This window comes from Anopheles coluzzii, chromosome 2 (genome assembly GCF_943734685.1).
Source record: "Anopheles coluzzii chromosome 2, AcolN3, whole genome shotgun sequence".
Taxonomy (NCBI): domain Eukaryota; kingdom Metazoa; phylum Arthropoda; class Insecta; order Diptera; family Culicidae; genus Anopheles; species Anopheles coluzzii.
In genome coordinates this window covers 6,234,875-6,249,440 of record NC_064670.1, presented here as the reverse complement: position 1 = coordinate 6,249,440, position 14,566 = coordinate 6,234,875, and the positions used below count along the sequence as shown (strand labels likewise).

General features: G+C 48.7%; 2 protein-coding genes across 3 annotated transcripts; one reads left to right on the top strand and one right to left on the bottom strand.

Annotated features, from left to right (window-relative positions):
* Positions 1-5,135: 5,135 nt before the first annotated feature.
* LOC120950725 (myosin light chain alkali) lies at positions 5,136-7,757 on the bottom strand. Of its 2 annotated transcripts, XM_040368979.2 has the most exons (6): positions 7,631-7,756; positions 7,139-7,169; positions 6,735-7,043; positions 6,555-6,641; positions 6,098-6,235; positions 5,136-5,594 (listed from the first exon to the last, which is right to left on the bottom strand). In XM_040368979.2, exons 1-5 carry the CDS (start codon positions 7,631-7,633, stop codon positions 6,183-6,185), a joined length of 483 nt encoding a protein of 160 aa, XP_040224913.2. In that variant the 5' UTR covers positions 7,634-7,756; the 3' UTR covers positions 5,136-5,594; positions 6,098-6,182. The 2 variants fall into 2 exon arrangements, with proteins under 2 accessions (XP_040224913.2, XP_040224914.2); XM_040368980.2 differs by lacking the exon at positions 6,098-6,235 and having other exon boundaries at positions 7,631-7,757.
* A 1,725-nt stretch (positions 7,758-9,482) lies between these two features.
* LOC120950042 (trichohyalin) lies at positions 9,483-14,499 on the top strand. Its single transcript, XM_040367781.2, has 2 exons — positions 9,483-12,538; positions 12,625-14,499. The coding sequence occupies exons 1-2, from the start codon at positions 11,983-11,985 to the stop codon at positions 14,025-14,027; spliced, it is 1,959 nt and encodes a 652-aa protein (XP_040223715.2). The 5' UTR covers positions 9,483-11,982; the 3' UTR covers positions 14,028-14,499.
* The last annotated feature ends 67 nt before the right edge of the window (positions 14,500-14,566 follow it).

Genomic DNA, 14,566 nt, shown 5'->3' with positions numbered 1-14,566 from the left:
TGGAACTAGTTTTGTAATGACTGACGAGCTCGAAGGGAGAAGTAGTTGCTACATTACACGTTGGTGAATACATTAGATATAGAGGATATGTACAAAGTTCTCTGAAATGTTGTAATTCGTTAAATGACATTGTGAATATGTTAAGCAATCGATTTGAGTTTGTCGAACATCCTCTTTCTCTGTTTTTATTCACGGAAGCATTTATGTTGGATCATACCTGAAAGGAAAAAAAGCAAAACAGAAGCTCGTATTAGTTCATTGTTCTCAACGCTTGGCAGCATTTTTTTAAGCTTTCACAATGCAATGCCCCTTCATAACCCATTAAAGACTTTGCGAGGAAAATCCGGAAGACAAAAATAGGCTGCTTTCTCCCACAACTCTTTCCCTAACCGCTATCCTCCGACTCGTGCTTTCGAAATCGATTAAACTAATGAGTGAAGCTCTATCGCTACTAACGATCGTGACCACGCCTTATCTTGTACCCGTTGCACAGGGGCCGGCTAGATGGCAAGCGGACGGTGGTAGTGGCCATCACGCGGAAGACGTTGACGCGCGGCACGCGAAATAAATCGATGTCGAACGCGGCTATTTCTGTAATAAGCCATCCTCTCCAGCGTGCAACACCGATAACGGGGTGCACATTCCTCAACATGTCTGCCACTTTCACTTAGAACACAGCAGCAGCAGAAAGCACAGAAGCAGCACCGGCAACAAATGATAGCAAAAGGAGTTGAAGGAGCCAAAATCGATAACCGAAATCACTGCACAGACGCGGGGGGGGGGGGGGGAAAGGCCATAACATAATGCCTTGCATGCAGCCTGGGTACTTTGACGATTCGACGAAGCCCTTCGAAAGGCAAATACTTAAACAGTAATTACATCACGACATTAGCCCGGGGCTAGTACGGACATTATCCAACATTCGGGGACGGGGCTGTAGTATTCTAATTAAATTAACCACTTGTTGGTGCACAAACGGTGCACAAAAGTGACCCTTTTCTAAAGCTGTCTTTTCCCTGGTGAAAAGATACCTTAATGTGCGCGTTTGACGAAGTAAAAACAAATCGGCCACAAAACGGTCGCACTTTTTTAGGACCCCCTTTTGGTTGCAACCAGGCTCGTTTCGTGGCGGACACGGACGACACACGACACTTACTGACAGCACGGGACAACTAGTCCACCGTGCCGAGAAACAATCTACGCGTGCCGAGGCTTTCTGGCAGAGCGTAAACCATGTCCGGTTTCCAGCCCCCCCGACCCGCAAGCCTGTTGTTGCTGTCGCTTTGGCAAATGCTGGCAAAACCTAGTCCCCATAGACACACACACACGGCACGCCACGATCCGATAGTCATCGAGGAAAACCGAGGAACGGGTTGGATTCTCACTTTTGCACCTGCCCTTACACGCACTACGTTAATCCCTTAGGCACAACGCATGGCGTGGTGATGGTGGAGACATGGCAGACGAGAAACTTGGGCACTGTTTTAAGACCCCCTCCCCTTCCCCCTCCCAACCTACGATGGTACGATGGATACATCGCTAGAGAACGCTTGGGCGAAATCAATAGCAGAAGCAGAAGGGGAGAAGGTTGGGAGGCTTGAATTTCGGATTCACCTAAACTTCCCCGGGGCAGACATAAAACGGGGAGCTTCCCGCGGTCATTAGAGTGCATGTATAGCATGGATCGGAAACCGGGGGCCCCCACGTAACCTAGCAACCGTGGGGCAACCGTTGTTTTCGGCGATAAACTACGGGTTTAGTGTCATTAACAAGGAAGTTCATTCACCAAGTCGCGTGCTACGCTATGCCAAAGCATTTCCAGTTCGACGGAACAGTTTGCCCCGTAGAAACTGGAACAAAACACGGCGCTGCTTTCTATCGTAAAAGTTTGCAAGAAACACAGCTGGAAACCCCTGTTCGGGTAGCGGGTATGGCGAAACAAACAAACTAGCGGCCACATCGTGGGCGGTGTTCCATTCGCTTGCGCTTATCAAGCGGCATGGGCGCAATGATCATCAGTGATACCAGTTTATGGTCATGCTCGGCACCCTCCACGGTGAGTGCGGTGCTTGTCAAAATCCGGCATAATCAGCACATTTAATCAATCGCTACAAGTAATGCGCGAGCCGGCCGGCACGAGAGAACTGGTCGGAGATGTTTTGCAAGCTAACGAGGGGGGTTTTGTTCTACGAAGTCACTAATGCAAATGAGACGTGACAGCGGTGACAGTGTGTATACAAATGAGTATCAGTACATGTTCCCGAGTATTGTTAAGAATCGAGTATTGTAACATCTCACGTAAACGGCTGTCTGTCGATTGTTTATTTAGTGCATCTGTCAAATTTTGACAGTTGCACTACTTCACTTAGTATCTTAGTATATCATTCTTTGTGTCGAGTTTCTGAGCTAGCCCTATGAAACCATTATTTGCGCAATATTTGTACAATAATGAACTCTCAATTGAGTTTTAAGCTGTTTCATAACATCAACCTCAGATCCTTACCTGTATTATGGCGCTGGAAGCTCGCAGCATCCGGTAGAGGCGCTGCTGCTGCTGCTGGTTTATTCTCACTTGCCGTCGCCATGGTGCTTGGAGACCTTTCTCCCAGTCGAGTGTGTACTTCCTTTTATTGGCTCTCTTTCCTTGTTTACTCTTACTCTCTCCCTCTGTCTCTCTTGCGAGATGCTGTACAGTGGACGGAAGCGGACGTTGTGGCTGTGTTCCCTCCTATCCCGTTTTACCACACGATGGAGACGCACGGTGTTGTGTGTGTTTGTGTGTGTCTCTCGGTGGCTGATCCGTCTGGTTCCTTTTGGTTGTTGTTGTTTTGCTTTCTGTCGTATAGAGAGAGAGAGAGCGCGCGCGGGGACACGATAGAACACTCTAGAACCGCCAGTCGACACTACTTTTTCCTCACAAACACACCGTCACACACACACACCGACACTTTGTCTCTGTATCCTGGCACTTTATTTTTTGCTGGCCCGCTGGTGTATTGTGCCTTTTTGTGGCGTTGCTTTTGCACGTTTCACATTTACCGACAGCCAACCCTCTCTCACTTGGTGCCCCTCGTTGTTTGGCTTTGAATGTCGGTGTCGATTGTGTCGTCGGGAACTATTTTTAAATTGGCCGCTTTGGCGTATTGGCGCTGTGACCACTAGGGCACTGTCACACTAGGGCGCGATATGAGCGAGAGTGTGTGTGTGTGGGTATGTATTTTTTTATTTAATTTTTTATCCCCCTACCATACGCGCTCTCTGCCGTTGGGACGCAATCCGTCGTCATCCGCCTCCCCCTGCTCCGTTGATGGCGCGTTAATATTTCAACCCTCCCTACACACACACACGTCGCTTTTTGTCTGAACTTCACCTCACTTTAACAACACTTCACTCCAAAGCAAAGCGTCGCGATGCTCGAGGACACACGGGAGCACAGGCAAACCGTGCCGTGAAGATTCGAAATGCAAAACGTAAATGGCAGCCAAGTGGGGTTGATACACAGCATCCGCAAGGTGTCTCTCCAACCCACCCCTCACTCAATCTCGCGCGCGCGCTTCGTTGTTGTTTCTGTGTGTGTATGCACGGTTGGGTTGTTTTTGACGCCCCGACTCGTCGACCCTCGGGGGAACACACGTGTGTTTCGGGGGCGGATGGACCACACTTTCAAACGGACAACGGACAGCAGTACTGCACACTGTTTGAATTTCCACCTTTTATGCGGGGTTTACCTTGCAGCACGCTAACCGTTTGTATCTTGCGCTCGGATGTCTCGTCTGGCTGCTGGAGTTGAAATGCTTTGTGTGAAGCAAACCGCTTGGGGACACACTACCGTTCGCGTAAGGGTTTAAGAGAGCGAGAGAGAGCGTGAAATTATGGAAAGCGTTTAGGGCTTGTCCGATAACACCGCCAAGAGCGAATGATAAAACGTTGATGAGCACAGAGGACAGAGCAGCGTGAGCGTGGGGACCGTGTTGGACGGATGCCCGCGGACCAGGTGCGCACGCGCGTTGTTGTGGGGGATCCGTCTCCTATGGTCTCGTCCTCTCGGTGCAGGGTGGCATGAGATGAGATGAGCAACAACAAGGAAGTGTTGTTTCACTCTGCCTGTATGCTCACTATGGCGGTAACGCTTCTCACGCATTCGTTGGTAGACAAGTCACAAATGAGGAAGCGATAATCATTGAACTCATTATCGCCTTTTTCTTGTCTGTCTGGGAGATGCATTTGTTTACAAAGTGTACGCTTTAGATGGCACGTTCGTGTGAACAATCGCTCAAAACAGCAACAAAAAGTCAACTTGATTATTGGATTCTGTAACGTGATCAAAAAGACTTCAAAAATCAAAAACAACGCTACTTTTTTTACTGAACTTATTCTCATTTAACAATTGAGAAATGTTCACGTGAGTCAAAATATATTTATTATAAAAATAGACATTTCAAACAATGGAATTCATGACAAAAATTATTATTACTAATAAAGAATCAGTATCACGTTCACTAAATCGAAGCATTTGTGCAGCAACATTCAAACGAATTTCAAAACATGTAACGCCCTTTTGGCGTTACTTCTCGCGCACCCAGCGACAGATGGCGCTGGCGTAGCAAAAAAAGCACTATTTCGTGGGAAGCTTCGGGGAAAATGCTGCTTTTGCTTAAACTTTGCACACTCTCGTGCATAATTCTTTGTTTTCTAACCGTTTCTTTTACTTTTTATGTTTTTTGGGATCTTTTGCCTTCTAAGCTTATTTATTGTTTTTTTTATTTATCTCAATTTTCAACAGAAGGTAATGAAATTGCCTTTTTTTATTTTAAACACAGTCTATTTAACAGAAAAATAAATCCCAATTGTTCCTGGTAATCTGGTAAGCCATCTTTTTCGAGCAGTATAGTTGCAGGGAAGTAATTGAAATGCAAAAATTCTACATATGACCATAACATAATAATAGAAATATGGATATTCTTTGAACTCAACGTTTTCTCAACTACTTATGTGACTAAGCATCATCTTAGAAATAGAGACAACCATTTTTGATCCCACATTGATTATCAAAACTCCAATCCCCAAGTGTTCGGACATGTTGCACCCTCCCCCCTTTTCCCCAAACCAACAAACGCACGGCGCAACCGGCACGATGACCTCTTTATGTAGAAATTTATTTAAATCTTAACAGAAAAATAGTAATAACCGTTTCCGCATGTTCCCGATCTTGTTGGTAAACACGGTGAAATCGTTTTGCTTTGCTGTTTTGCACAAATATTGCTGCTGCACTTTGTTTGTTGTTCAGCGTTTGTGTTTGCTTCTTATTCTTGGTTTGTTTTTCTTTTTTTTTTTGTTTGTTTGTTTGTTTTTGCATTTGTATGTGTGTTCACTTTGCTGCTGCTGTTGCTGCTGACTTCAACTGGAAAAACTCAGTGTTTTGCTGGTGTTGTTCGCAGATGTGTTGCTGGTGTTGTCAAGCTCGCCAGGTTGTTTCCATCGTTGCTGTCTGTCTTGTTTCCGATAGTGAGGATGGTGTTGTTCTCTCTTTTGATATTTTGTATTATATAAATAGCTCGCTTAAGGCTTGTGGTCACACAATCTCTGAAGAAATGCTGAAAATAGCAAAGATGGGAAAATAGGAAAAGAAGAAGAAGAAATGTGTTATTTGTGTAAACGAGAGAGAAAGAGAGAGGGCAAATGGGGCGATAGGCTGAGCGTTTTGCCTTCGCGCAAGCACGAACGCCGCGTGCGCATGATGCGTTATTTTGCGACGGCGCACGGGCGCCGCATAAGCGATTGCGTAAGACAGGCAGGATTGCGCGAGTTTTGGTCGCCCCATTTTTGGCAACCGCTGCTGCCTAATGGTCCGCACCCACGCAATCTGGGCGAGCAGTGCGAGTGCTTGGGTTGGGAGGGTGGGCGGTAGGCTCGGTAATGGGAAGAACAAGTGGGATGGAAGATGCAAGGGTGGAAGTTTTCTTAGCGTATCACAAAATTAGCACAGGAGAGTTTGGTGCGTTATTTTAAAACGATGGTGGAGATGAATTTCTCATACAGCCGACGAGGAGCAAGCGCATAAGCGAAACAATTTAAGTATTTTAAAACATATACTTACGAATACTCTTTTGTGTGTGTTTGCTTGTATGATGACATATTAAGTGGAGACTTTTGAAAAGTACACAATTGAGTTAGCGACGAATTTACTTGACGTGGTCAATGACGACCATGTTGTCCATCATCTTCTTGAGGAACGCTGTTGGGCGCCGATCCGAAGTTCCGTCCGATTCGTTACATACATTCGTGGTTTTACATACAACATGGAAGGTGTGTGTGTCACATTTAGGTTCGTGGTATAACACAACAGGATGAGGGAGGAGATACATGGTGACGAGGTTACAAACAGTTTGGTTCCAGTGTGTCGGATACATGTACATGTAAATAGATATAGATGGTCGTAATTAGCACAGATTCCCAGACTTTCCCCCTAGATCCCAAGGATACATTGGCATTGACAACGCTGACTGACACAGTCTGAAGTATAGATATGGGAAGATCTTGGTGGCGATACTTACGTGCGTATGGGATGTTGCCGTCATCATCCTCCGGGTCCATGCAGTCCTTCATGACGTTGTCCAGCTCCACATCATCCAGTCGCTCACCTGTGGCGGAGGAAACAGGGATGCAAATACAGGGTCGGTTAACGTTTGACTCCCTGGGCGAACGTCATTAGCAGTCCTCCCCCGTCCACTTACCGAGAGCCGTTAAGCTGTGGGTCAGTTCTGCGAGCAGCATGGTGCCATCCTCATTCTTGTCGTACAGCTTCAGACACTCCAGGAAGTCCTCGAAGCAGCCCTGTTCCTTCTCCTTCTTGACCTGCGAGAAGATTGGCAGGAATTCCTCGAACTTGATCTTCTTCTCACCGCGCTTCTGGGTGCCGCCCATCTTGCCGATCAGCTCGATGGTTGGGTTCAGGTTCAGGGCGCGAAGAGCGTTGCCAAGATCCATGGCATCCATCTGGCCGGAACCTTCCCAATCGTAGACGGAGAAGACGAACTGCGCCTCTGCAAGAGGTGCGTTAACACCACGTTAGTAAAAACAAAAACCATTCCAAAACCACCACCACTGTATACACTCTAGCTACTAGCACACTACTCACTCTCAATTTCAACATCCTTCAGATCGTTGGCCTGACAGTGGGGAACGGATATTCAGCCAGATGTTTAGGGAATACCGGGATACCGCGGCCGGGAATGGAAAAAAGTGTCCCCCAAAGACAGGGGGGAAAAGAAAGATAGAAACCAACGTTAGCAACTTCATTTTCTGCGTGCGCATGCCTATTGCTGGGGCGGGAGGGGCTTGAGTCAGCTAGCGACTGCCATATAAGGTCACACCAAACGGGAACTTCTATTCCGTTTCTTCGCTTCTAAACTTCTAAAACCACACAGCAGCGTATTTCGTACTTTCGCGTCTTTTGGTATCACACTTATCAGTCAGTCAGCACTGAATCAAATCGAACAGTAAGTCTTCCAATTGAACAAACAATCAGACGTTGCGTAGATGTTGAGATTGTATTCTCCAACCAATACTTTGGATGCTGCGCTGTAGCAAGACATCAACTCCCTTTTGGATGCCTTTGCGCCAAACTCACCATTTTGTGATCTTGTGTAGCTCGCGGACCGACTCGGACTCAACTGCGTACTTTTCCAAACCACTGTTCACAGAGCACTGAAGTGATCACATTCACGAAATATATTTAGCATTCGCAGGTTGGGTAGACGGTGGCCCGACCCCGAACCCGATCGGTCGGTCCGCTGCGCTTCCCTGTCGGGTGCGCCCGACCGTCGGACATGCGCCCTGCACGCGCGCCGTTGGTGTGCGCGCACACCGTTCTCGCCCATCTCTGTCCCATTCACGCGGCAAGGGGAAGGTTGCGGCGGGGTTCCTTGGCACTGTTCGCACAGTGTGTTGGTCAAGCCATTAGACACGATGTGATGGGGTGGCGTTTCCAACGGACATTTTCGGGCTAGTCTCCGTCGTCCCCCTCCCCTTTTTGAACCGCCGTCGTCGTCTAGGTTTGTGGGACTTGTTTTTCTTGTGCGCTGTGTTTCTGGGGCGGGAGTTGATGTTTTTTCTCGCTTTCGTAACCGAGTTTTTTGAGTTATTTAGCGAACCAAAGGTGTGCGTAATCGTTCCTATCTTTTCCTGCTCCCATGCTCCCAACTGTTCTTTGCTGTTGTCTATCTCACTTCCTCGTTCCCGCAGACGACCGGCGAAAGGCCCCGCATTTGCCCAGAAACGGATTCGTTCGATCGCGTTTGCATCTCCTCTCTAAGCATCTCTTTTGCCGGCTTGGGCGTTTGGTGCCACCGCGCGCTCGCTGGTCTATTTTTAATCCCGAAGGCAAACTGTGCCGCACTGGCCGCACCATGGCAAACACACACACACGGGGCTAGTATTTATCGGCAGGGAAGAACAGACCCGCCGCTCCCACTCCCGCTTTGCCCCCTCTCCCCATTGACGGAGTGTTCTGGATCTAAGCCGATCGCCAACCAGCGACTATTTTTACGAGAGTCTATGGCCAAAAACACAACACAGCGTTGCAATGGGACGAGGGAGGAGAGCAAGGGGACATAGGAGGATGGATGACGATCGCATCCTTGGCATCGGCATCGGGCAACAGCAGCAGCAAGTAGCTATGTTGGGCCATCTGCCCGGAATGAAGATGATTGGCTGCATCGGAATGTACTGCGATCGTCGCTCGGATGGCAAAGTGCAACCGCATTATTCGGGGGTAAAGGGCGTTATGATGGATGATGGCGTTTTTTTGGAAATTTAAGTTTTTTGCTGCTCAAGAATAAGTAGCATTATAATACTTCTTCAACGAACGATGGTTGGTGGGGAGAAAAACAAACGCACATAGTGAGGCATTTGGCCTTGGTGTTGGGCATGGCAGAGGCATTAAAAAAACAAGGTGGAACAGAAATCACTTTGAAAAATGTGCGAAACGTAAACAAGTCGCTGGTGGTTTTCCACCTCTACATGAAAAGACCCTCGAGTAGTTTTAGGTGTGTGAATTTAGAACTTACATGATGAGTTATTGGATTTATGTTTAAATTATTTATGATATTCAACAGTTCTTAAACAGACACATATTATTCGAAAAGAACGTCCTTAAAAGCCGTATTACACGGACAAACATATATACAAACGTTTGCGGCTAAATGTTGACTCTAAAGTACAAATTCTTGACGGATGCATCAATGTCTTATGCTCATATTTTTTCTGTTGGATTTGAATTTAGTAGAAATCGTGATGGATTCATAAAGAATTTATAAACATATTATTATTATTATTATTATTATTATTATTATTATTATTATTATTATTATTATTACTATTATTATTATTATTATTATTACTATTATTATTATTATTACTATTACTATTTTTATTATTATTATTATTATTTTTATTATTATTATTATTATTATTATTATTATTATAATTATTATTATTAGCTCATATCGATGGAGATTTATAGTGCTTAAATGCACATCAACACAGCGGACTACACTGAAAGGTTCAAATTCTCAATGTTAATCATACTATTTTCGTGTGTGTTTATTTATTTGGACCTAAATTCACTAATTTTAGAAGCAAATTGATGGCAACGAGACCAAAACTGACACTTGAGAGAGGGACACATTTAATGGCAACGAACGTAAAGATGTAAATTATACAAAATGAAATGCAAGCAACAGTTTCCAACCAGTTCTAAGCTGAACCAAGCATCACAACAGCACCGATTGCAGCCAGTCTCACGCCACAGTCGATGCGCCTCGGACACAATATATTTAGAAACCGAAACCAAAGCTTTCCACACTACTGGTCAGCTGTAATTTAATTAATGTTGCTCTGCACAGCACTCTCTGCACATTCGATTCGGACACTGCTGAGTCGTCCTCCCCATTAGTGGTGCCATAATTGCCGCTCGATGGAGGAAATATGGACCCGAGTGCGCTTGGATGCAGTTGAAACGCGATCGTGTGATGGTGCAAAAATAAATGTCCACCCATTAATGAGAAGTCGTGCGAGCATTAGTGAGGCTGTCGCATGCCCTAACCGGGTAAGATGATATATGAAGACAAATTAAATCACATCGAAGCGAATGAAGAAAAAAAAAGAGCTGAAGTAGCTTTCGGCTGGACATCTTCACTCGCTTCCCAACAGAATTCCTATCGCCATCTCCTTCTTCTACGTAGACACCCGCGATCAACGTCACGTAGAGCTGGTCGACTCGTCCACACACCTGTAACCGATGTAATAATACGGACGCATGCTGCTGTGCACATCCACCCACACACTTGGGTGGAAAGCGGAAAATACCGAGCACAGAAGCAAAAGGGCACCCCTCTCCCCCATCACACACACACACACCCAAACCTCATCCAAAAACCTGCCGACCAATCCCATTCAGTTCTGGCCGCAATGTGAACCCGGGCGGATTTTTGATGCTCGGTTTTAGTACGCACGGGCATACAAACAAACACCCTGGTGGTGTCTACACGGTGGCACGGAATGTACGAAAATAATACCTCCGTGATTCACCGGCGTGTGTTGTGCTCCCCCTTGGCGATCTTGATGTGCGTGTGTGTATGTGTGCAAAGGCGGTTGCGGTGAAACGCTGAGGCAAAAATTGCGTAGCACAGATTCTATAAATAATCCTTCCCTATCGGGCGAGCGCGTCGACACACCGTTGCACAGTGGTTTGAAGCCGGTCGAAAAAATGGAGGTCGTCCGGCACACACCAAAAGAAGGATAAGAAGAAGAAGAAGAAGCAGTGGTGCTCGATCCTCGGTACGGTGTGGGAAGTAGAAGAAAGTAACCACCAACTTCGCACTCACACGCGTACGCATTGACGCAGCAAACGATAGAAATAGGCAGTGACGGGGAAAGGCCTCCCAAACTGACACCACGGGAGGGCTTGAGCAGCGACGTGGCAGCTCTTATCAGCGCGGCAGAGACCCACCCAGCACTCACACACACACGCGTAAAAAAAAGACCTGACTTACGTCGGTAACGACCCCAGCCGTCCGTACCAGATTGGCGCTTTGCGATGACACAGTTTGTCCGCAACCTAAATTATCGATTTTGTTTTTTTTTTTACTTCTACGACTCCTCCCATCCCCCATGGCGAAGAGAGAGAGTGCTATCCAAAAATGGAAAGCGGAAAACTACCAGTTTGTTACGCGAGGGGTTGAAAATTGTCATGAAAACATGACAAATTTAAGTGAAATATTGAAATGCCCCAACTCCGTCGCTGTGTAGCCTTAGTTACGGCTGGTACGTGTAATGGCACTGCGTTTGTTAGGGGCTTAAGCTTGATGCATGATGAAGATGAATAAAGCAAAAAGACTACAAGCCATTTATGGAGGAATGGTACTTTAAATAAACCAATTAGAAACGGGGGCTTAGGCACGTCATTGGCGATGGCGCCAGACAACTGAAAGTACAGGTCCAAATGACATCCATCTTGATTGGAGTTAAGTTTTAATGCATTCTACACCATTAGAATTCCAATTGCTTTTTAGAAACCAATTAGAAACCAATTGCTTTTATTTCCCTTCCAAAAACTCTTAATGTAACCTGTTTAGTGAGTCCACATTGTCGCATTACAAAAACATTTGGATTAATAACATAATGCTGAGGAAACATTTCGCTCAAAACCAATCTACATTCTTCAGCTTTAATCTGTATGCAAGCCAAAAACAACTTCAACCCCCAACGGAAGCAAGGTTAAAGGCCCGATTTATGCAACAGCACAAGAAGCATTTCCGCCACTGCAATTTCATTACCAAACAAAGCAACAGCAATCGATGTTGCATGTTGCATGTATGCCGCTAGATCGATGCCAGAATGCAGAATGCAGCTGCGAGGAGGCTCCACAATCGACGGCATAACATACACCAACCAACGGCAATGCACCACGGCTAAGAATATATGCCTCTGTCTATCAAGTGTCCCTGTTTTTGGAAGAGGATGGGGGAGATATATATATTATTGCTCTTTCCGCCGCCGCTTTCACCCCTCCAGAGCCATAACAGAGCCCGCATGGCAACGGTGGTGTGGTCGGTGTCCATTGGTAACCTGTTTATCGAGCCAAATCGGTATCGGCGCATCGTTTCGGGGCTCGACAGCACTCGAGGCTCTCCAGCACCAGGGTCTCGGCACAGTATACGCCACGGACGGAGCGGTGACAAGCGGTCCAGAATGATAAAGGAGCTGTACCAGCAGACGGAACCGAAGTCACACCGGCCGAGCTACGCCAACAAGGCGGTCCTGCTGAGCAGTGCCAAGTGGGAGCAGATGTGGAAGAAGGTGGTCAGCCCGGCGGAGAAGGAAACGGAGGTGCTGTGCCAGCAGGAGCGCGAGTTCCGCGAGTACCTCAGGAACGGGTCGAAGAAGATGACCAGCACGTGGGAGAACACGGTGCAGAACATACGGGACAAGAAGGAGGCGGAGCGGTTGCGCCGCGACAAGGCGAAGGTGGAGGAAGGTGTGTTAGATAGGGGAGGGAAGATGGGGTCTATTGTGATGCTAAGAATGGTGTTTTTGCTCTTGTTGTTATGAATGTTCCAACAGACCAACGACACTACCGTGAGCTGAAAGCGGCGGACGAGATCAAGCGCCGGGAGCTGATACAAAAGGCGGAGGATCTCATCCAGAAGGACAAGGTGGGCCCGCGGGTGCTGGAGAGTGCGGCCAAGTTCTGCGAGGTGCTGAAGGGCCGGGAGATGCAGCGCCAGTTCCGGCTGGAGCAGGAGCAGCTCCAGCAGATGCGCAAGCAGTCGGTCGACACGCAAACGCTGTCGCAGGCGAACCACTGGCTGAAGTCGCACGGCGACCGGCTGCTCGAGGATCGGCAGCGGTTCGACAACTACAAGCGCGAGCTGAAGGAAACGATGATCCGCAACCAGCAGCTGCAGCGCCAGCGCAAGCAGGAGCTGATCGCGGAGGAGCAGCAAAGCCTGGAGGTGATTGAGGGCGAGATGCGCCGGCAGCAGGAGCAGGACCGGGCGGCCCTGGAGGCGAGCAAGGAGATGCGGCGCAAGAATGCGCTGGAAGCGATCCGGATGGCGGAGGACAGGCGCACCCGGTTGCGCCGCGAGTCGGAGATAGAGGACGCGCTGCTGCAGATCTACTGCGAGGGGCAGCAGAACATTGCCAGCTTCAAGCAGGCGATACACGTGAACAAGCACCGGTTGCGGGACAACTCGCACCAGCTGGTGGACGCGCTCGAGCGGCAGCGGGCGGCCCTCGCGCAGGAGGAGCGCAACCAGGCCCGGGCGGCCGAGGAGAAGGACCGCATCGCGTCGATCAAGGAGCGGGAGCAGACGGAGCAGCAGCGCCAGCTGCGGGCGGCCCGCATGCAGGCCCACCTGGACGAGATCGAGTGGCAGCGGCAGCGGGAGGCGGAGGAGGCGGTGCTGACGCGCCGCGAGTACGAGGAGCGGCTGCGCAACATCGACGTCACGTTCGGGTTCGACCGGCACAAGGTGGCGGACAAGACGGTGAAAACGTACGCCCAGCGCAAGCTGCTGCTCGGCCAGATGGTGGAGAAGGAGGTGCGCGAGCGGCGCGAGGCGGACACGGCGGCCGAGCTGCGGTACGCGAAGGAGCACGCGGACAAGGAGAACCGCCACTTCCTGCAGTACGCGCAGGATCTGATCAGCGACGCGAAGGTGAAGGGCCGGCCGATCCTCCCGCTGCTCAAGACGGTGCAGAGCTACAAGCGCGAGCACTATCACGACTTTAAGGAGGCGGACGTGCTGCCTCAGCATCTGCTGTCCCGCGTGCCCATCCACAACAAGCTGATGGAGCAGGGGCTGCTGGACGCGCTGCCGGCCCGGCAGAAGGCGCTCGTGCTGCCGAAGCGCAATGCACCGAAGGCGCTGGAAGCGCTCGTGAAGGACGAACCAAAGGAGGGCAGTGACAAGGGCGGTTCCAGTACGCCGTCGGGCGACGACCCGAAGCAAGTTGTCTGAACGTACATTCCATTTCTTGTGTAATTTTTTACTGCTCGTAATAAAGCTGCAACGAAAAGCGTGAAAGTGATGCACCATTTTAAAATGGCCGTTTGTTTTTCAATTTCAAACTGACAGTTGCACCCGCATCAATGTGGTACACGTTGTCATTGGATTGGAGGGCATGTCAATTGTCCTGCTTATCGTTATCTCCGAACTGACTTATCCCTGCAAAATGTCATTCCCGTTTCAAACACTGTGCTTCCCCTCCCCACAACTGCTCTATATTTCCGGCTGAGCAAAGCTTCTCTTTTCGCTCGCTCACTCTCTCCCGTGACACGAGGACCGCTCGGGGAAGCGTCAAACAGCCGGCACCGAGTCCACGGCAACGGCAGCATCGGCCGAAATCACGTGCATTTGTTTGTAAATAAAACCTTTCCAAAATCGGGAGCCAAGTCGGGGGGCAGCCGTGCGCCGGCGCGGACCCACTTACTGCGAGCGAGCGGAACCGCGCGCGAGCGAGCGAACGTGCGAGCGAAACTCGACGTTCGACGTTTCAG

What these genes read in the sequence shown, in the direction of transcription:
- LOC120950725 (XM_040368979.2), bottom strand. An exon ending in GAAGGATGTTGAAATTGAGA is followed by an intron (nt 7,044 to 7,138) that starts GTGAGTAGTGTG and finishes CACCTCTTGCAG; the next exon opens with AGGCGCAGTTCGTCTTCTCC. An exon ending in CGGCAACATCCCATACGCAC is followed by an intron (nt 6,236 to 6,554) that starts GTAAGTATCGCC and finishes GGCGCCCAACAG; the next exon opens with CGTTCCTCAAGAAGATGATG.
- LOC120950042 (XM_040367781.2), top strand. Translation starts at nt 11,983, where the DNA reads ATGCCTCTGTCTATCAAGTGTCCCTGTTTTTGGAAGAGGATGGGGGAG. An exon ending in CAAGGCGAAGGTGGAGGAAG is followed by an intron (nt 12,539 to 12,624) that starts GTGTGTTAGATA and finishes ATGTTCCAACAG; the next exon opens with ACCAACGACACTACCGTGAG.